This window comes from Calliphora vicina, chromosome 4 (genome assembly GCF_958450345.1).
Source record: "Calliphora vicina chromosome 4, idCalVici1.1, whole genome shotgun sequence".
NCBI lineage: Eukaryota > Metazoa > Arthropoda > Insecta > Diptera > Calliphoridae > Calliphora > Calliphora vicina.
Window position 1 is genome coordinate 36,821,345 of NC_088783.1, and position 24,449 is coordinate 36,845,793.

The following is a 24,449-nucleotide window of genomic DNA, read 5'->3' on the forward strand; positions in this document are numbered from 1 at the left end:
TTATAAAACAATTTTATTTTATTTGTGTTGCGTTGTTTTTTTTATTATTTCATGATTTTCACCTTCTTGCAATTTCTTCAAGTGGAACCACAAACAGTTGACGGTTTTTATTACGACGTGCAAGACGTGGTTTGCGCTTAACAAAAAAAAACACAAAGACTGATTTATATTTTAAGAGTGTTCGGCGGATTCAATAAGGAAATTCAACTTTTTTTCTGCAGCAAAGAAAAATTGTTGGATTTTTCATTATTTCGAAAAGAAATTGAAAAAAATCAACAAAAAAATCAAATAAAAACAAAGGAAACTCAATAACCAAAAGAAAATATAAATAGTCATTATGTCAATTAGAATAAAATTATTTACCATCATTTTATTGGTGGGGTCGATAGCAACGGGTAAGTTTAGATAAATTTCCACAATTTTATTGTTTGTAAAGAAAATTTCAACATTTAAATGAAAATTTGAAAATAAATTGTTTAACAACTATTTCCTATTAATTGAATTTGTTTAAAAACTTTAAAACTGTAGTGTTTGCATTGTGTACACGTTGCAATAAGTTTGAAAATATTTTGTAATTTGTATTTCGTTTTATTTTTCAATATTTCTTTCCTATTATTTATTATTTTGTTTTATTGCTTTTATTTTATATTACATTTATTGTTGCTGCAGTATGTGAACAATAATGAGCGAAAACCTAGAAGCAGCAATTAGAATAAAATTATTAATTAATTAAAAACATGTAGATTGTTTTTAAGACTGTGTAATAGGTTTATAAATACCTTTTGTAATGGATTGGCCAAGAATTAGTTTGGTTTGCACAGTGGGGCCTATCCAAAAAAATGGTAATAAAAATAAAAATCTTGAACTATGAGTGCGATTTATGCTCAGATGTTGTTTCTGCAAATCAAATTGGTCAAATTTCTTGGCTATGAAAATTAGACTTGTGCTTCATAGTACAAAAATGAACTAGGTAGCTCTTCTAGATCAATGGCTCTTTTTGACTTTTGAACTACCTATTTATAAAAGAACAAGAAACGAGTGATACATGTCTTATAATAAAATATTCAAATGACTTAAAAATTCGAGATTTTTTAAAAGTTTTAGCTTTAATTTTGAAACATCTGTGCAATATAAATTTATTCAAATGATTGGCCACTGTTAGCTATGACTTTTCCCATTTATCTGGCAACACATGGATTCCGAGCTAAAAGAACTCATCTTTTGAGGCCAAGAACGAATCAGGCAAATTTCGGATACTCTGTTCTTAAGTGAAGCAGTGAGGACAGGGCAAGGTCTGGACTAGGCTATATCTTTCTAAATAGTTTATAACAGGCATTGAAACATGTGACTTAGAGTTTTCATGATGGATTATTACGGCGCCCGACACTCGTTTATAGGTCCTGAAATGTTATTTGGCTTCTGAAGTGGTTACACTATGGAACGTATTCGTTCTTGGGTTGAATTGGAATTTGCCCGATTTTGGGGTAATTTACCAGGACTAAGACAGTCCAAGCGATTCATTACCCTAACCATACGTAGATCGCAGTCGTTGCTTTCGCTTGTAAAGAGTGACTTGAGAATACTTACTGGATTATTCACCATACACTGTGGTTTAAAGTATCACCAATTTATTTTAGGGAATGACGCGAATGACCAGTGCAGGTTTTGTGAACTTCATGCCGAAACTTCTGAAACCTCTGGTCTATGCGACTGCCCAATACTGGCAATGTGCACAACTAAATAGCTCGAAAGAACCTTTATGGTCCCGTATAAATGTAATTGAACTTTCACCAAATAGAATAGTTCGCTCTATACGTAGCATAAATCTGTTGGGATTCAAAATTTAAGGCTTCACAAAAGATCCAATGAGTCGCAGTGCGTAAAGCCTCACTAATAATAATACGGTTTCATATCTGGCCGCATATTTCGGCCAACATATTCGCTTCAAACGAATATGTTGCGTTCGGTACAAGTTCCCTGTGATGGTCTGGCCATATTTTAGCAGATCATAATGGATCGGATCCTTTTGCTCCCACCAACTACAGAACATTACCTTAGCGCCATAGATATTTGGCTTTGGAACGATCTCTTACGCTTCGGGTTATCATAATGGATCCATTTTTCATCGCAAGTAATGATTCGGTGGAAAAATGATTTTCTTTTATTTCTTTCTTTAGTCTCTCAAGATCCCTCAACTTCAATTCGTAAGGTGCTGCTTTTGAATGAATCCTGCTGCTTGAAAACGTTTTGAAATTGCTGCTTGAATAGCTCCCAATAAGTTTGCAAGCTCTTGTTGAGTTTGACCACAATTTTCATGGAGTAATGCCTCCAATTCTTGGTCTTCAAATTTGTTTGGCTGGCCTGGGCGATATTTGTCTTCCGTGTCAAAATTGCCATTTCTGAACCGCACAAACCATCTGTCGTACGTTGAAACCGATGGAACACATTCACCATAAGCTTCGATGAGCAATAGGTGTGCTTCAGCGGCATTTTTTTTCAAATTAAAAAAGTAAAGCATTAAAAAATTCGACATTTTTGAAGCAAAAATAAGCTTTGTTGTTTACAAAAGTGTTCAAAAGCTAGTTCAAAAACCAAGTGAGAATAAATGACAGAAATTTGTTCCCAATCGAATGATTCGGTTGCACACATTGAATTTTTCGTTTCTATCAACAGAAAGTTAGTTGATAAAGAAGAATTTCGGTTAAAGCAACCAAACTTTTGTTACCCCTTCCAAAATTTTGTACCCACAACTGTAAAATTCGGTCACTAAGGTAGAGTCATTCGGTTGCTATCACGAAACTGTTTTCTCAGTGTAAGAATAAAATCTTATTCTTGTCTATTATTATTATTCTATATTCTGTTAGATATTCTTAACATAACTAATTAAGAGAAATATATTTTGTATAAAATCCGTGTCATGATCATGCATTTATAAAAATGTCAGTTACCACTTAGACCGTTTTCTGACACATTTACCATTTTCTTTTATTTCCAAGCCTCGATCATCTCCCAAACCAAAAATTCTTACAGTTTTTCTTAATTATCACAAATTGTCTGCGGGCGCTAATTTGCCATCTGTGTCAATTTTCCCATGAAACCAAAAACATCAATTAGTTTAAAAAATGTATTGATTATTTTAAGAAGATATATTTTGTATAGCTTTAACATTTGTTATTTTAAAAATCGTGTTATGGGGGTTCAGATGAAACAGATTATGAAAAAGGTGTTATTAAATACTATGAAAGAACCCAATTTTATTTTATATTGTCTCACTACTTTTCTAACAAGTCGATTTTGCTCATTTTTAATACCAAAATGCCTAGGGTCTTGAAAAATACTATAACAGAATTTCATTAATTTAGGTTTTGTAATTTGGACATGAGCAAGTTTTACACATACAGACCAACGAATACAGCTAAAACGACTTAGAATTTCATAAATATAAATTTATAAGTTTGTGGGAACTTAGATCAAAATATCGAATTGGACATTTTCATCTATGTCTCCACTTTAACTGGTGCAGGTTAAACAAATTTTTATAAAAAGTATGAATTGCATTTTTTAATATTTGTTCTAAATTAATAAATTATCGTAATTTTATGCATAATTTTTTTCTAATGTATAAAATTCCTCAAAAATATCAAACAAATCTAACAGTTTAATTTTAAACAAAACAAAAAAGTCAACACAGGCTTGACTTTATGTTGGCTTTTTGGGTAAGTTGTTTTTATTAAAACCATATTTGCTATTTATAGCACCACACCTGTAATTTTAGGTTGTTATTTTGGTTGCAAATCATAATACAAAATTAAAAACTTACAAATACTACAAATAATTTACAAACAAAATAATAAATAACGAAAAAAAAGTAGTAGAGTGTTGAGTTGTGGTCTGGTATGACTAGTTTTTCTGTGTCTGTTTCTAATTTCTTTCTTCTCTATGGCAAAAGAGCGAGCTAACAACTGACGGCATATATAAATAAATAAATAATTTGCATCCTATATTATTTGCAGTACATGTATGTATGTATGTACATATTTTTCTTGCCACTCCAAATACCAAATACCACCTCTAACAGAGGCACAACTGCAGCAGCAAGCAGCACCAGCTATAGTCAGTTAGTTGGTTGTATTTATTAATGCTTCAAAACTTAAGGCTGGAAAAAAAAGTGAACAAACGAATCGTGCCTTTATGTCTGTCATGCATTGAGTAATAATGCATTCACACATTAATATTTATGTATGTGAGTGAGTGTATCTGTGGGTATGTCAGTGTGTGATTGTGATTATACTCTTTTTTTATTGACTTTTGCTCTTATCATTAGTGTATCAGTTTCTATTTTATTTAAACATTTTTTGGTTTTTTTGCTTTTTGGATTTGTCAGTCTAACTATTTGTTTTTTTTTTTTGTCTGTTTCACCATGCAGATTATATTCGTAAATGTATTCTCAGTTTATGTTTGAAGAGTATGTATGAGAATGAGTATGGATATGAATATGAATATGGTTCAGGAATGAAAAGTTTGGTACATTTTTTTTTTGGTACTATTCAAGCATAAAGGCCAATTATGGAATATTATTATGTCTTTAGTCAAGAAACTCCATATCCTACTCTTTACTTCGCTCTAACTATATGAATCCGGACAAACCCCTCTTCCGCAATCGTTTCGTCAGTAGTAAATAACTGATACAACCATGAATTTTTACTGATAACAACTTCAAATTATATGAAAGGGATCTGTCACTTTACCATGGCATTTTCATTGAAAGGGAGGTGCTCAATTGGCATCATTTGGACAGGAGGTCTCACATTTAGTCATAATAAACTTGATCAATTTGTATTTTAATTTTTAACAATATAAAATAAAGTTGCATATGTCTACTGTAACCATTTCAAAATATTTACAATGTTATGGTCACTTTAATTATATATATATGATTGCGGTAACCATAACATGATTGTAGAAATCATATATATGGTTGCAATAAATAAGTATATGTTTGTGACAACCAATTTAATAATTAAGGATTTACCATATTATCTATGGCATCTAATATGATGCCATAAACATATATTTATTTACTACAATCATAATTTTACTATATTATGGTTACCACAATCATATAAATAATTACTGTGACTATAATATTGTTAAAAACTTGTTGAAATTTTGAAGTAAACACGTACAACTATAGTATTGAGCTCTTTTCACAGAGATAATTCGGAGATTGAAAACTCATAAAGAACTGTTTGGTTTTCAATCTCCAGATTCTGAAATTTTTAAAGAATTTATGTAAATTTCAAAACGTTTTGAAAATATTAACGACTGTTCCATTCAAAAAGAATATCTAGGGAATACCTCTGCAGAAAATATGTGAAAAATGCTTTGATATTAACGTTCAAATTTACTGACCTTAACGATCTTCGGATCAAATTTGACCCAAATAGAAAATAGATATTTTCTTTTGCCAATTTTCTAAAAAAAAAACCTAATGTATTTTTTGACATTTGAAATTAAATAAAAGTCATAAAATATCAACCACAAACTTTTAGAAAAAATTCAATTTAATTTCAAAATGGCTGCAATTTGACCCGAAGGTTAAATAAGTATAAAATTTTCAAAATTTTGTTTCAATGAATTTTTGAAAACTTTCAAATCTTTGCTTTGGTACAATTTGTTTTAATAAAGGTACTATTTTAATAAACCTAATTCGTACATTTATTTTGTAATTTCCAATTTGCATGCCCTGACATGTTATGGTTTTCATAATGTACATGTCAAGTATGTCAGTGGAAGTTCGTATTCGCACTCGTTTATGAAGTGGCATCTCATTTGTTTTATGTGAAATATATAAATTTTTTTCATCTTTATTTTATACATTTACGTTGTGTGTTTCATTCTTTTTTTTGCACTTTTGTAAATTCATAATATTTTAATATCTTTTGACATTTTGCCGGGAATTTTTTTGACATTAAATATTTTTTAATGTCTTCATATGAGTGTTCATTGCTTGCAGTTTATGAGTAAGGAGTTTTCATTGCATAATTAAGCTGTTAGTAAAAATATTGAAATTTTTAAAATATTGAATATGCTAAATAGCTTAACTCTAAATTCTGAGCTTTTTATACAAAAATAATTAAAATGAAAGAAAATGAGTTCAAAACGCCCTTTCTATGCTAAAACTTGAATAGTTTTTTAAGATTTTCTAAAAATATATTTTCGGTTTAAGAGTCTCGTTTCTTAAACCGAAAATTTATAAACTTTCCTTTGAAATTCCAAAAAATAAATATTTTCATAGTGATGCAATATGTTAAATTAACCACTGAGATTGAAAACATACAAATAACATACTACAAGTGCATTTACAAGTAACATTTACAAAATTTATGATAAATAAAAAAAAAAAACAAAAGCTGCTGCCACAGACATTTCGCATCACCTTTAATAATTGTGTCACTAAACATTTAGCTGGAGGGGCAGTAAAACCAACTAAATGCGGATATTGGCAAGAAACAAAAAATAAACTACAAAAATTTTATACAAAAGCAACAGCGGCAACTACCATTTTAGCAGAAACAACATTATTGGCATCATCACTATTATGACAAATTGTAATTATGAAAATATGACACACCCGTCTTACCGCCAACAAAACAATCCTTTAAAAGAAACTGGTTTTATATATGTACCCTACTCTCTAGGCCAGAAAATTTAGCTGGGAAAAAGATACTAAAATTTGAAATGAAAGATTTCCATAGATCAGTGGTCGGCACTCATAGCCACCAGCACTTTAAAAGCTATTTACTTGCGAATCTGTTATATTGAATACCATAGAGTTCCGAAATACTTATAGTTTTTTTGATCACTTCTTTTGTAAAATAATCATAAAAATACAAGTAATGCGACCTAGTCCACGAATGCTTGCAATTTCTTTATATTTCCCAATAAATAAGTGATAACAAATATTTAAACAAACACGTTTTTAACCCATCCCAAGAAAATACAACAATATGTTTAAATATTAACAAACTAATCAACATACTAAATCTTGTATTAAATATTCGCATTATTGGCAAAAGCATAACAGCATTTTACAAGCAACTTTTCACAGACCAGCAGTTGATGGGTATCGAACACAGCATGACCTCCAAGACAATTAATTTTAAGGCATTTCATTGTCAAAATAATTTAAAAATTTATGTAAATTTTATTAAAAACAATACTAAGAAAAAGCAGTAACAATTTGTAATAATTAAAAGATAAAAATAAGCAAATTTTAAGAAAAAAATAAAATCAAATGCGAGGGCTTGACAATAAGTCTTTACATTTAAAAAGACGAATTTATAATAAATCTTTATGTAGGTCATATTGGGCAGCAAAAAACGAATATAGTACTAGGGTTAAAAACACTTTGCTGATTCAAGGTGTAAACAATTTAACTAAAAACTATCATAAGAAAGTTAATCGCTTTGATTATTGCAATGAGTTCCAATCTTTTCGAAATAGATCTCGTTTTTGCTGATTTTCAATCATGACTTGACTTTATTTCTGTTTTGTATGGCATAGTTAGAAATCGTTCCAAAACCATCTAACATTTAGATTTAATATCATTAAATTTCATAATGATTTGAAATCCTACCTTTTCTTAAATGTCAAACATTTGAGATCGATTTGATAAACACTTGAGAAATACCTGTTTTCCAAACCTTATCTCCAGTTGTATTTCAAATGCGGATTGCAATTTACCACAATCAATATGTGGTATATACAAAAATTGTTTTAAAATTCAGTAACTGATTATACATATTTAACAGTCATGTGAACCACATGTCTTAAGGTTTGTGAATTATTTTGAGAATAATGCTTGGTATCAAACTAAAGATAATAAAATGTTACAAATGCTTTTTCTTAAAATAATTTTTTATACCCTTCACCATGAGTGGCAAGGGTATATATAAGTTTGTCATTCCGAAGTCGATATAGCCATGTCCACCATAAGCTTTGGTGAGCAATCGCTGTGCTTCAGTATCACTTTTTTCAAATTAAACAAGAAAAGCAAAACTTCCCGCTCATGACGGGAAAAAAACTTTGTTTTTTTACACTATAACGTGCAATAACTAAGTGAGAATAAATGACAGATATGTACCCTTCAAAATGACATATACGTTACTAAAAACCAAAACCGCGTTCAAAAGATACGCCATATATTTTTGAAAACCCGATATTTGTTTTTGTTTATTTCATGTGTATAGTAGCTTCAGTATTGGGAGAGGCCTGTTACAGAACTAGTTACGTGATTAGTTCCCCGGGGATAGATATCAATACTTTATATAAAAGAAATCTGTCACTTTAAAATGTTTTAGGATGGGTAAATTGATAGCCTACTATTTAAATTATATGATCACAAAATTTTGTTAAAAATAATTTATAAATTTTTTAACAAATTAGTTTAAAATTCAGGTATAATAAAAAAAAATCCCCATATTTTTGCTGTAACTTTAACATTTAAACACTTTAAAAAAATTAGCATTAATTTGGCTTGATTTTTCGAATCACTTTAATTTTATGCACAAATTCATTATGATTGATTCAACTAAAGTTTTTAAGTGAAAAATATATTATTTATATGATTTTATAAAGACTTCTTTCAAGTGGCCTTGTGCAACCCAACCAAAAAATGGTTGATTAAAATTTTAAATTAAAAAAGCACAAAAAAAATAAAACAAACAAAACAAAAAACCAGACATCCAGCTTAAAGCACAACTTCATGGTCAATGTCTGAAACTGACAAGTAAAGAAATTTTTGCAAAAAATAAACAGACAAAAACACATCATGTGGTTAAAAATAAATCCCCCCAAAAAAATTGACAGCCTGGATTAAATATAAAATATTATTTAAAAATTGTTTTTTTTACACTTTTCTCGGATTTAAAATATTTATGCAATCGTCAAGTAAACAACAAATTCCAGCAGCTACTGTAACTATGTGAAGTGTAAGTGGATATGGAGTGCACTTTTATTTCCATTTGCATTTGTTTCTCTCTTTTCTGGATATTTTTTTGGTTGGAACCAGAGATCTATACATACTATAGTATTCATGTGAGTGTTTATATGTAATTTTTTGTTGTTAAACAAATATAAAAACTGGTTAATAAATGTATAGTTTTTTTCATTTATTTATTTTTATTATTTGTTAAAGTTGTTTGTTGTTTAAAAACCACTTTCTTTGTCAGGGATTTTGCTGCTACTTTGGCTTGGCTCATGTGTAGTAGTACTTTTGCTGCTGTTATCATAGATGCTGACGATGATGATGATTTTGGTTTTAAAAATTCCACTTTTATTTTCATTTCTTTATTACGATACATTATTAATTATAATCAAAATGATTATGTAAAACTGTTTAATATTACAAAAGAGTTGAAAAAATTAAAAAATACTTGTAAATGTTTATATTAATAATTCATGACATTGATAATTCGTACATTTAGTACTACAAGTAAGTAATAAATTGAGGTTTTTATTATAAATAGTTGGGGAAGTGTCGAATTTTGTACGATTCGTTGATACAAAATTCGACATTTTAGAAGCAAACAAAACTTTGTTGTTTACACTATAATGTTCAATAAGTAAGTGAGAATAAATGACAGATATATACCCTTCAAAATTACTTTAAAAATATTGCACTTTTTTATATTTTAATTTGACTACGTCAGAACCATTGACTTGTTGTTGAATAAAAATATTAAAAAAAAAATTATAAAAAAGAATGTTGTATGAAAAAGTGCAATATTTTTGAAGGACGAAATAAATGTGGATCAAATTGTTCCTAATATTTTCAATTCTATTAAAATTTTAATACAAATTTTAAAGTGTAAAAAAGCGTCAAAATGTCAAAGGGAATCCCTCAATTCCTAAAAATTTTAGCGAAAATCCCAAAAATGGTATTTTTACAATTTTGCCCATAGGGTTCATATTTCCTTCTAGGCTGGGAAAATATTTTGGGGATAAATAGGGAACATATCAAGGTTTCCAAAGCAGCTTTTTATTTTCTGTTTCCAGCTTTGCGATTTTAGAAAATGTATCCCAAATTTGAAATTTTGATTAAAACAATAGGTCAAATTCCGAAGGGCGTAGGGGCGACATATTCAAAAAATAGGACAAGTTTTTATACCAAAATATTGCTCGTAAAGATACCTTACACAAAAACATAAAATTCTTATATGTTCTTACACAGAAAAAACTATTTCTTAAACCGTTTCAATTCAAATATTTGTCGCATATTAAACTGATTTCAATTATTTCATAATTAAATCAAGTATTCATTTGCTCAAAAACAAAATTTCTTGATATTTTCTATTGAATTTTTAGTTTTGAATTTGATTATTTTGACAATTGAATATAAAATTTTCGTTATTGGTTGAATTTCAAATACAAAAATTATTGAATAGATAATTTTCTTAATTGAAAACACATTTTTGTTATTTTTTGTGTTTCAATTACGAAAATTATCTATTCAATAATTTTTGTATTTGAAATTCAACCAATAACGAAAATTGTATATTCAATTGTCAAAATAATCAAATTCAAAACTCAAAATTCAATAGAAAATATCAAGAAATTTTGTTTTTGAGCAAATGAATACTTGATTTAATTATGAAATAATTGAAACCAGTTCAATATGTGACAAATATTTGAATTGAAACGGTTTAAGAAATAGTTTTTTCTGTGTAAAGAAAGTTTTTGTTTAATAAAAAAACATTAAGTCTATACTATTTTTTAATTTTTAAATTGAAAATCATTTATTTTTGGATCCATAATTGATACTGCTCTAAAATCTGTTCAGCAAAGTTATGTAAAATGTTACGGAGAATATTTTTGTAAAATATGTTAACCCTCTAAATCCTCAAAGCTTGGATCTTTATTGTCCTTCTTTTAAAAAAGAGCAACAAACTCCATTAAAACAGGGATTTAAGGGGTTAAAATGTTCCGCAAAAATATCATCCGTGAAATTTTACTATAAGTCCCTGAATACACCAAAACGGAAAATTCAACCAGAAAGTCAGAAATAAGACACAACGAAAGAGTGCTTAGGGTTAATTTCGCATTTATTAAGAATTTTATTTTATTGGTCGGACCTTGTAATTTTGGAAAAAATTTGATTTTGTTGTATAGTGTTATTAATAATTTAGTTGTCTAACTAACAGAGAAAATTCAAGGTCATTCAGTCCAAAAGAACGCTCTATATTTTTAAAAAAGCGGACCAAGGTATGGCAAAATTTTTAAATTTAAATTTTAAAATGTGTATAACTCGGAAATAATATTATTATAAGAGATAAATCATTCAAGACCTAGCCGCGCTTTCCAAAAATATTAAAATTTTTGAAAAAATATAAAATCAAAAATTTTTTACCAAAAAAATTTTCGACAATAATCGAATTTTCTACGAAAAATTTTGATTTTGAATACATAAATATTAAACAATAAAAAGTGGATTCGAATCCAAATTCATTCCGATTAAAATTATTTTTTTATTCGAATAAAATTATGATTTTTCTAAACCGATTCCAATAATTTATTTGAATAAAAAAATATCCGATTCGCCAAATCGTCAGAAAAGCAATTTGAATTGAAATAAAAATTTATGAATTGTTAAAAGACAAACAAATATTTTTTATTAGAAAACAGATTTGTTAACAAAAAATTTTACGAATAATTTTGTTATTATAAAAATGTCAAGTCTTTATAAAATTTTACATGTCGAAGGTACGCTACTTTGAGCCACCATAGCGCCGCTCATGGAGCATTTGTAGGGCCTATTTTCATAACTTAAAATATCCATAAAAAAATCCAACTTTGCTAAAATATTTGTAGGATTTGTTTGTTCATTAGCTTTAATTTCTTAAACTTTGAGTTTAAAACTTCCGTTTACACTGTCTAATTAGCTGTTCCTTTATTGTGTACATCAAATTGATTAACAAATTCAATAAAACATTTAATTGATTGTTTATGCTTGTATTCACAGCCATACAAATAAATTGTATTTAAATAACAATGCAAAAACTATTATGTGTTTTTAAATATTTAATTTAATTTTGTATGTATGGCTATGAATATGATACATGCAATCAAACAAACAATATTATTAATATTTGTAAAACCTATTCATTTTAATAAATATCAATATTGTTATAAATAAATGAACATAACATCTATATTAGAGTGACAATCAGTTGTATGGAAAAAAATTTTTGTTAAAATTTTAAAGAGTGCCGGGTGGAATATTGTGACACTAGGCCTAAATGTTAAGTGCTGAAAATTTGAGCCAAATCGGGCAACGATTTCTGGACGCGCATCGAGGTCAAAGTTCAGATATATGCAAAATTTTACTGTTAATATGGAATAAATAGGTGAAACTCGTTAACTTTCTGCATTGTTTTCTAGAAATGTGTAGATTTATTTATATTAATGAATATTACATTAAAAAAAAATTTTTGGAAATTAACCCTGTATCTCCTTTGGTTCAAAATGACCCAAAAACTGTATTATCGCCAAAATTAGAGAAAAATGCAAATTTTTCAGTTTTTGAAAAAATTTTGCTACTAAATAAATACTTTTGCAATTGAATGCAAAAGAATCGAAATATGTACGTAATTATCGTTGTAATGAGATATAAATGACAAAATTTGATTAAAAAATTTTAAAGTTATTACAAATTCGCCAGACCATTAACGTGTTTCAGGCCACTTGAACAAAAAATTTAGGAAAAAAATTAAGATATTTCGAGGAAAATTAAAATAAAAGCTCATTTTTACTTAAAATATGTCCATATTTACTTGTATATGAGTTTTTGTCTTCGTAGGGTACCGTTAACCTATTCGGAGGGATGGCCAAAAAAAATAATTTTTTTTAACGGCTGTTTCAAAACTCCATTTTCAAATTTTTAAAAATTTTGTTAAACAAATTTCAGATTTTTTCGATCATCACATTGGGGTTTATTGAGATCAAAATAGGGAATAAAAATATGAAAAAATTATGTCAATACCTCTTACAGTTTTTCCGTACATGCGATTTAAATTTTGCGTTTTTCAAGAAAAACTAATTTTTTGTCCATATTTAGGCGAATGAGTCCAATTTCCTTACTGTTATAAATTTTAAGTAAAACCTATTCATAATATTATAGTCCTTGTAATTTTAAATATGTTCCGAAAGTTTTACTAAAATCGGAAAACGATAACCTTTGAATCGTGAAGGTCAAAGGTCAAATTTTTCAATATTTGGAATTTCTAATGAAAATATAGCGAAATGTTATATAGTTTTGGGCCGATTTTCATGAAACTTGAGGAAAATATATAATGGTGTCTAGCATTTGCAACAACAGTTCAAAAATGGATTTTAACCTTTAAGAGTACTTGGGGTCAAAATTGTTGTGTTTTTCGTGATTTTAAAAGTTGAGGGTAATTTGGACCCCAAGTGCTGCTAAGGGGTAATTTCCATTTTTGTGCTGTGATTTTAAATTCTGAACTTCATGTTATATTTTCCTCAAGTTTCATGAAAATCGGCCCAAAAATATATAACATTTCGCTATATTTTCATTAGAAATTCCAAATATTGAAAAATTTGACCTTCACGATTCAAAGGTTATCGTTTTCCGATTTTAGTAAAACTTTCAGAAGATATTTAAAATTACAAGGACTATAATATTATGAATAGGTTTTACTTAAAATTTATAACAGTAAGGAAATTGGACTCATTCGCCTAAATATAGACAAAAAAATAGTTTTTCTTGAAAAACGCAAAATTTAAATCGCAGGTACGGAAAAACTGTAAGAGGTATTGACATAATTTTTTCACATTTTTATTCCCTATTTTGATCTCAATAAACCCCAATGTGATGATCCAAAAAATCTGAAATTTGTTTAACAAAATTTTTAAAAATTTGAAAATAGAGTTTTGAAACAGCCGTTAAAAAAAATTATTTTTTTTGGCCATCCCTCCGAATAGGTTAACGGTACCCTACGAAGACAAAAACTCATATACAAGTAAATATGGACATATTTTAAGTAAAAATGAGCTTTTATTTTAATTTTCCTCGAAATATCTTAATTTTTTTCCTAAATTTTTTGTTCAAGTGGCCTGAAACACGTTAATGGTCTGGCGAATTTGTAATAACTTTAAAATTTTTTAATCAAATTTTGTCATTTATATCTCATTACAACGATAATTACGTACATATTTCGATTCTTTTGCATTCAATTGCAAAAGTATTTATTTAGTAGCAAAATTTTTTCAAAAACTGAAAAATTTGCATTTTTCTCTAATTTTGGCGATAATACAGTTTTTGGGTCATTTTGAACCAAAGGAGATACAGGGTAAATTTCCAAAAAATTTTTTTAATGTAATATTCATTAATATAAATAAATCTACACATTTCTAGAAAACAATGCAGAAAGTTAACGAGTTTCACCTATTTATTCCATATTAACAGTAAAATTTTGCATATATCTGAACTTTGACCTCGATGCGCGTCCAGAAATCGTTGCCCGATTTGGCTGAAATTTTCAGCACTTAACATTTAGGCCTAGTGTCACAATATTCCACCCGGCACTCTTTGAAATCTAAAAAAAAAAAATCGGCTGTCACTCTAATCTATATATATACACACGTAATAAAACATTTTAAATTAATGAATTATAAATTTTGATTAAATATTAAATATGAATATGTAATTCTGCTTTTTTTGTTCTCACGAGTTGGCCTTTTTATATTTAATTTTCTAGAGTTGGAAAAAATTTTTATAAATTTTTTTAGTTTATTTGTTTTATTATGGATATAAAAAATGGTTTAATAATAGCCATTGCAACAACATATTGTGAAATATAGTATTATTTAAACAAATTGATAAATAAAAAATACAAGTAGACATATAAATAATGGAAAAGTTATTTATAATAATCTTTTTTTGTTTATTTTCAAAACAAAATTAAAATAATAAAACAATAATAAATAAACAACATTTAAGGACAAATATTAATATCCTGTGTTGTATTTTTAAAGCAATATGTTTAAAGAAAAACAACAAGTGTAAGAATTTCACTTAGTGATGGCAGCATGGCAGATCGTTCGTTTGAACAGGCCATCAGTTCAGGCCAGGTTCTCTTTGAGAACTTTCCAGAACACCCTCATCAGCTTTCTATGCACCACAACTTGAATGCATTGCAATTGCATAACTTGACACAGTGTTTGAGTTGTCATAGCAAAGTACATCACTATGCTTAAGTGGTCATACTGAGCGTAAGGGCTCCATATCCTGCAGTATTCATAATTCAAGCAAAGTATAAACCAGCAAATTTTCATAATTTCATAAATCTCAGTCACAAAAACACGAAAACAAAGAAAACAAAATATTTTTATTATTAAAATTGATTTTTATGAAACATACCAGAGAAATAAAAATCACAACATAATTCGTTTTATTTGTATATATGCATTTTGTGTTCGAGTGTATATGTTCATTTATTTTTTTACAAATTTTAATATACTCTCCACTCAATTCGATACTTTTACACAAAATAAATTTTGTACATTGATACTTTATTTACACTTTGTCCACGATATCGTTCATACTTTTTACATATTTTTAAACACGTACAAAATATGTATAAATAAAATGTTTTTCCTTTTTTTGCCACAATATGTTGATTGTGTTGTTGTTGTTGTTTTTGTTGTTATTATTGTTATACTATTTATTTATTGTTATATGTAGTTGTTGTTTACCATTCACAGTTAATTTTGGAAAAAATGGTTTAACAAAAAAAACCAGGAATATAAAATTAATACAACCTACATTTGGTATAAATTAAAGAAAAAAAATATATGTTTAAAATAAAAAAAAAAAATCACAGAAAATAATGTGTTGTGGTAAAGTGTAAAGTGATATACAGGTCGTTTTTTAAACTCAGACACAGTAAAAGCTAGAATAAAGGGATTAAAACCTTTATTAAAAGTAAACACATATATGACAACAATGTAATGAGGACATTTTTAAATACTTAAAAATTAAAAATCGAAATTTTTACTAATAAATTTTATGAATAATTTTTTTATTCGAATAAAAAAATATTCCTTTATATCCAATTTTCAATAGAAAAGAGATTTATGAATTGCTTAAAACATTTAAAAAAAATTAATTTTTAAAAAAAACGAATAATTATTTTATTCGAATAAAAAAATTATTTTTTACCTAATAACCCACATTCCAAAAATTTAATTTTCCTCGTTTCTCACGAAAAAAAAACCGAATCAAAAAATGTTTTATTCAAATAATAAAACATTAGATTCGACAAATATATTTTTTTTTCATAAAATGGAATTGAACTGTGAATTTGTGAATTGTTGAAAGTTAAAAGAATCATTTTCATCGAATAATTCGATTTAACTAAATCTTCAGCAACAAACCGACTTTTCATCATCATTTCACAGAATATTATCCGAATCAAATAATTTTTGTATTCGAATAATATATTCGATTCGATAAAGATAAATATAATTTTCCATAAAAAAATCGAATTTATATTCCAAAAATCTACGAACAATTTTCTTATTCGAATAAATATTTCAAAAATCCTACAAAAAAAAAAACGAATAACATTTTTTTATTCGAATAAAAACAATATAACAATACAATAAACAGAAATGCAATTTGAAGTGAGAATTTATGAACTGTTAAAGGGCAAAAAAAAATATTTTTCCATTAGAAAACCGATTTGTTACTAAAAAAATTTTCTTATTCGAATAAAAATTTCAAAAATCCTACAAAAAAAAAGCGAATAACATTTTTTTATTCGAATAAAAACAATATAACAATACAATAAACAGAAATGCAATTTGAAGTGAGAATTTATGAACTGTTAAAGGGCAAAAAAAAATATTTTTCCATTAGAAAACCGATTTGTTACTAAAAAAATTTTCGAATATTTTTTTTTATTCGAATAAAAAAATAAATTTTTCAATAAATATCCAATATTCCAACAACCAAATTTACAGCATTATCCAACATTCGTATAAGAATAAGATATTCGATTTGCCAATTAACTATAATAAAGAGATTTGAATTCTTAAAATTTTAAAAAATAATTTTCCATAAAAAAATCGAATCTTTAATAATTAATTATAATTTATTCGAATAAAAAATTTGATTTTCATCAAACAACCAATATTTCAAAAATCTAATTTTAACAAATATACCCTTTTTCCACAAAAAAAAATTAATGAAATTAATGATTGCTAAAAGACAAAAAATATTTTTTTTATTGAAAACCCTAGCAAAATACCGATTCACCAAAAAATCTAATTTTTAAAAATAAGCCAATTTTTTATGTCCACCAATTTTTTTTGCGCAACCAAAAAAATTATTTTTTTTTATTCGAATAAAAAAATATTAGATTTTTACCAAAAAAAAATTATGTATAATTTTTATTCGAATAAAAAATTGATTTTGCCTTAACCGATAAACCAAATACCGATAAATAAATTCTCTACCAAAAAAACGAATCGAATAATTTTTGTATTCGAATAATATATTCGATATACCAAAGATAAAAAGATATGAAAAATAATTTTCCATTAAAAAACTGAATTTTTAATAAAAAAATTACGAACAATTTTCTTATTCGAATAAAAAAAATTGGGTTTTCACCAAACAACCAATGTTTCAAAATCCCTAACAAAAGAAAAATAACGAATCAAATTTTTTTATTCGAATAAAAAAATATCCAATTCGCCAAATATTCAATCAGAAAATCAATTGCAGTTAGAATTTATGAATTGTTAAAAAAAACAATCAATTTTACGAATATTTTTTTATTCAATTAAAAATAAGTTTATTTTTTTCACCAAACAGTCTATTTTCCATAGATAAAATTTTCGCCAATAATCGAATTTTCTAGCAAAATTTGATTTTCTACCAAAAATTTTGGAAATAATTTTGAATTTGAATATTTTATAGAATATTTTAAATATTTCAGAAAATCAATTTGAAGTAAGAATTTTTGAATTGTTAAAAAACAAACAAATATTTTTTTATTAGAAAACAGATCTGTTACCAACAAATTTTACGAATAATTTTTTTACTCGAATAAAAATTTTTTTTTTTCACAAAACAGGCTATTTTTCATAAAAAATATATTGGAAATAATACAAATACAAAAAAAAAATTATTCACCAAAAACGGATTCGAATTAATTTTTTTATTACAACCAAATAAGTTTTTTATTCGAATAAAATTATGATTTTTCCAAACCGATTCCAATAATTTATTTTATTCAAATAAAAAAAAAACAAATGATTTTTGATAAAATAACCGATTTTCTGATTTTCACAAAAACAAAAAGAAGTAAATCATATAAATCAAGTCACATAGAACATCTTCTGAAATATATTTAAGAAAAGTGATAATATATCAAATCCATTTTCCCTTGCAGCCACTGTTTTGACTTACATTTTACAAGTTTAATAGATGGTGTTGTTCATTTAACAATAACAATTTTTATACAATTACATACGCTAATTAAAATTTATTATATTGTAAAAAAAAAATAATAACATACTTTTTAAAGAAATTTGTTTAAATAAAAAAAAAACATATTTAAAAAAATGTTAAATAAATAGTTTTACCTTTTTGTCCACTAAATAACAAAATGTAGGGATAAAAAAACACAAGCAAGTAGGAAACAATTTGTCAATTATAGAAAAATTTATAAAAGCAGTATGAAATTGATTAAAGTTGAATTTTCCATTAAAATTTTATAAAAACAAAATTAAATTTAAATTAAATTGTAGAGAAAAACCAACCAGGATTTTTAGATTTAAGGATACGACTTAAACAAGATCTCGATAAAAAAAAGTATTTTATTCCTAAATATTTAAGAAATCATTCTCAAACTTTTTTTGTTTGAGATAGAGTTTGATTTCAAATCATTCTTAATTTGCAGACTTAAATCTCAATAAATTGAATAAGCTACTTATCTTAAGTAATACCAATTAAGCACCATTTGTATTACTTGGGATTAGAGAAGTAACTAGTGATAATGATATGACTGAAAATTTAAATTTATATAAGTGGACCCCAAGCTTTCAGAAAGTTGAATTTATAAAAACCCTCAAAAACAAATGTGCATGAAAACATTAATGTCGCCTGTAGTGACACAACAGAGACAATATCTATACTATTATTTTTCCAAAAACTACTTAAAATATTAACAATTTTAAATCCTTGCAAATCACTTTACCTTGCTCTTACAAATTAAAACTTCTTTGTAACAATTTAACCATAATTTGATGGCAAATTTTAATCCATTAATGAAAAAATGCAACTTAAAAAAAAATCTTACATAATTTCTGATTTACAATTCATTATTGTAATTGCACAACCAAAGTAGTATCAATAAAATTAAAATCAAAAGAAGGAATTGCAAAAAATAAAAAAAATAACTGCACAAAATATTCCACAAACTACTGGTAATTTTAAACAGAAAATGGAAAAACCCAGCGACATCTACATCAAAAATAAATACTTGTATGCCAGAGGAAAAAAACTGCATAAAACTGTAATTGGTTTATCGCATTTTTTTTACCAAAGGACACACGCCAGGATATGTAAAAAGCACACATAATTTTAGTGGGTAAATAAATATTGATACTAAAGGCAAACTGGTCCAAAGTTTAACCATAAAGCAGTCGAAATATGTGAAAGAAAAAACAAAATAAATAAATCCCAAAATAAAGCAGTGCAAAAAAAGGAAACGTTACTGTTTGCATGTTGGTCACAAAATTAAAAACAATACTTACTTACTTGGTTTTGGGCCAGACCAGCAGGCGATTAAAGCTCATAAAAATCTTTACTTCTGTTTTTATTTTACACCAAAGAATGCGTGAAATTATGCCAGAGATTGTTGTATTTATTTTGCGAACGAACATTTAACGTAATTTATGCCATTTTTTTCTGGTTTTGTCTTCAACATTAAAACACTTAATACGAAATAACTTATTCACGCTGTCGATTGCGCAAAAGGGAATGAATCACGGCGACAAAAAAAAAAAACGTGGCCTAAAATATGTGAAGGTTTCTGCTTTTTTTATTTTGTGTTTAATAAATTGTGCAAACATTCATTAACTTTACGCATATCTGCAATTTAACCAAGCCAAACACACTCATGGACAGGATTTATTAAAACGAAATGGCGGCAAAGGACTAACAATGATGGAGTAGAGCCGAATTCATTGAGCACTTTATTACCAAAATTTAAAGAAATTAATATAATTCAAAGACATTTGTTATAATATCAAATATCTGTTATGATAAACTGAACTTCATTATATTGACATTTTAAGCCATTACTTGGTAATGATAGTTATTTGCTGGCATTGTATCTCTAGATATGTCTCTACCTTTAAATGCTTGCCAATTTCATGTAGTGTCAGCCATAAAAATTTAGCTTCTCTCATAAATTGGACATATAAAGAATTCGCAGTATTTAAGAGATTTATTATATTAAGCGAAATATGAGCGAAAATAATGAACAAAAATTGAAAATGATAAAATATTTAACTGTGATTGAGGTGACTTCACAGCTGCTTAAAATACAATTGACAAACGTGGACAGAAGAATATAAATTTCAGCAAAATAACATTAACATTAAAGCTACTAAATCTCTAGAAATAGAACATTCTAGTTTTGTCCGGTAGATAATTCATGAAACTTCTAGAAGATGACACTGTGTATATAAATAGTAACAGAGAGAGTAGTCAGTTTTTAAACTACTGATTGAATACGGTTTATTTAAAAGAAATAAACCAAATTTTTCAAAAGATAAAAACGAAACAATTTTACTAGTGTTTGCTACTACTTAGCAATGGTTGCATTGCAATGTCACAATGTGACAATAGCGGAGTTCAGTATTAAGTGCAAACAGTCTTGCAAATCCAAAAATTTAATAGCATTTCGTGTGTATTTTGGATTGCTCATAAATTTTGCATTTGCAATATTGCAAGACTATTCGCATTTAATACTGAACTCCGCTTTGCAAAGCAACTCAACTTTGCCTTCAACTTCAAAGCCCTATGCCAGACTGCAGCTTGTTGTCTGCTATACTCAAAGATTGTAAGCTCTACTCCGCTGTGTTGACTCAAACATGACCTGCAAAGATTAAATTATTTTACAAGGCGACAAATTTCACACCAAACATTGAACAAGTCGGGACGTGTTCTTCAAAAATGTTCATCACACTTTAATAGCTTAACAATGATTGTGTTGGAATGTCACAATATGACCATGTGTTTGAGTTGGCATATCAACTCAACATTGCCATTATTTATGCCTTGCCCAGCATTTTTGAAGAGTGCGTAATGACAGTTTAGTTTTACACTCATGTAGCACTATTAAGAAATTCAATATTTTTAGCCTTTATATATCAGAATTTTTCTAACTTCAAATTTCAACACAAAATCTTGCTGATTTATACTTATGACTTTAATTATTCACCCTAATTCATTGAGTTATTAAACAATGATTATGTAAATATTTAATTTAATTATGTTCCACTTCATATTTGCATTTAATTACATTACAAAATCTGTAAACACAAATATAATTTCAACAAATTATGCATGTGTTAATCCAGCAAATACTGAGGCAGTGATATAAACGAATTAAAACATAAACAAATTTTAGTCGAAAATTTTGGATTTTCAGAAGTTAAAAAGGAAAAATAAAAATTAAGAGAAACAAACACAGAATAATTTACGAATGCCAGAATAAATTATTTGATATTTCAAAAGTGTGTTGTTTTCCACACATATGGAATGTCTGCGTATATTGCATTCCAAAACATTTTTTTGTAGTCAAAATCTTGATTTACCATCATAAAAATTACATATGTGTGGAAAACCACACACAAGGGTAAGCAATGTCACTTTTGAAATATTTCGTTATAAAAAATATTTTTGAATCAATTAAATAATTTTCTGTGCTAAATTTATGTGACATAAAATGTCAATAAATTTCACGAAATGTATAAAAATATCAATATTGTGTGTTTTTCCACACAAGGGTTAAAACTTTCAAAATTTGTTTATATGAAAAAAGTAAATAGTTGGCTAGTTATGGAACCCAATTTTTAGACTCCCATTTTAACTTACTACCAGTTAAACTAGTAAATATTTTTTTATTTCAAATATGATAGAGTTTATTAATGATAATGCAACTCATTTAAATGTTTCAATCATTTTATTAATTGGCTAGATTTTTTTTCGAGCTAAAAATTAAGCAAAACAAACACAGAATAATTTACGCATGCCTGAATAAATTATTTGATTTTGATACCAAACTAAAAAAGTTAAGAGCAACATAAGTAAATTAAAAAAACACAATCAATTAATTGTCATTATTAAAGTGGTGCGAGTAGAAAAACATTAAATAATTATTAAATATTATAATGCAATTAATATTTATATATTTACATACAAACTAATACATTAATAAGTAAACAAATAATATTTTATTAAAATTAATTATGAAATATATTGATTTTATTTTCTAAATTTGTGTATTTAATTAAAAAAAAGAAAAACAGAGCTCTGAAAAGAGTCGAAAAGTTGGTTGAATTACATATGGGAAGTTACTTAGTTTGTGTTCGGCATTGGCTTCGTATGTCATGTCAAGCTTATTTATGGATCACAGCATAGCCTGACAATGTTTGCTGTGACACTTAACGCCATATTAAATAATGCAATATTAGCAGGCATTTGATTCGAGGTCTCTCTTTTAATCTAAATGAATATTTAGAATGGTCTTTGGCCTTTTATAGTTAATTTGCCTTGTTTTCAATTTCAATTAATATTATATTTATGGCTTTTTTGTTAATTCGTATTCCTTATCTGTTTAAAATGAATAACTAAAAAACATTTTTTTAAGGTAACTACTAACAAAAACAATTTTCCATAAATACTAAATACGAACAATTATTAATTTAGGATTTTAACAAACAATTTAGTTTTCTATTTAAATATTTTAAATAATTAAATTACCCTACCCCACAATTATATATGAATAAATACCCTCAACAGTTAGACAAGCAAAAAAAGTTCTTTAAAACTGAATATGAATAAAAAAGTTTCCCCATTTCTTTTTTTGTAATCGTTACCAGCCTAGAGGTCATAAAACATAAGTTTAGTTTTTATTAACAGAAATTTCATAGATGTATAAAATAATTTTAGCTTTTCCTTCTTTTATTTGTATAGCCAGAACACATGTAGTCTACTGGTTTTTATTATTTCTAATTCTAAAAGTTGCATTTTTTTTTTTTTGGTTTTAAGTAACATTCAGAGGTAACTTTTTATGAAAGTAGTTATTAGGAGGGGATACACTTAAAAAAAATTTATGATAACTGGTTTAAAATGGGAGTGTAAAAATTGGGTTCCAAAACAAGCCAACTATTTACTTTTCCAAATAAAAAAAAGTTGAAAAATTTTACCCTTGTGTGGGAAACCACACGATATTGATCTTTTTACATTTGTTGAAATTTATTAACATTTCCTGTTACATAAATTTAGCACAGAAAATTATTTTTATAACAAGATATTTAAAAAGTGGCTAGTTTACTCTAATGTGTGGTTTTCCACACATATGTTATTTCTATATAAAAATAATTATTTTATGATGGTAAATAACGAATTGATTATTAGTTCAAAATTCATAAAAAATTCCGAAATAAAAAAAGTTGCAAAATGTAACCCTTGTATTGAAAAACACACAATATTAATTTTTTTATATATTTGGTGAAATTTATTGACATTTCCTCACATAAATTTAGCTAAGAAAATTATTTTTATAACGAGATATTAAAAGTGACATTACTTACCCTAGTGTGTGGTTTTTCACACATAAGTAATTGCTATATAAAAGTAATTATCTTATGATGGTAAATCATGAATTGATGAATTAGTTAAAAATTCGTAGAAATTCCGTATGTGTGGAAAACAACACACGACATTTTTCTGTTATTAATGACAGGTAAGTATTTCCAAAAAGAAAATTTCTCTTACTGTAACCATGTACTTTGTAAAGCCAACATTTTGTATGTAACAGTTATATTTATGTAGCATAAATGACTAAATGCAGTTTCTTTTTCAGTAAAATGCAACTTGTAGTTAAAAAGTAACTAATATTACATTCATTCTATGTATAATATACATACATATGTCTGAATGAGTGAATGAATGTAATTTAGGAAACAAAAGCAAACAGACTTAGTTTTTCATATAGTTATTCTCAAGGCTACAAAAAATAAAAAAAAAATAAAACTTAATTCTATACATAATGGTTTACAAAACATACAAATACGCAGGCATTCAGTAAAAAAAAAAACGTAAAAACTTTACCCCTGTTACACAT

General features: G+C 26.7%; 1 protein-coding gene across 1 annotated transcript in view; it reads left to right on the forward strand.

The window, feature by feature from the left end:
- The first annotated feature begins 239 nt into the window (after positions 1–239).
- Cda4 (chitin deacetylase Cda4) overlaps positions 240–24,449 on the forward strand; it is a 105,496-nt gene continuing 81,286 nt past the window's right edge. Inside the window, exon 1 of the mRNA XM_065508213.1 lies at positions 240–395. Within this exon, the coding sequence (XP_065364285.1) occupies positions 338–395 (58 nt within the window). The 5' untranslated portion in view covers positions 240–337. The remainder of the gene's footprint in view (positions 396–24,449) is intronic.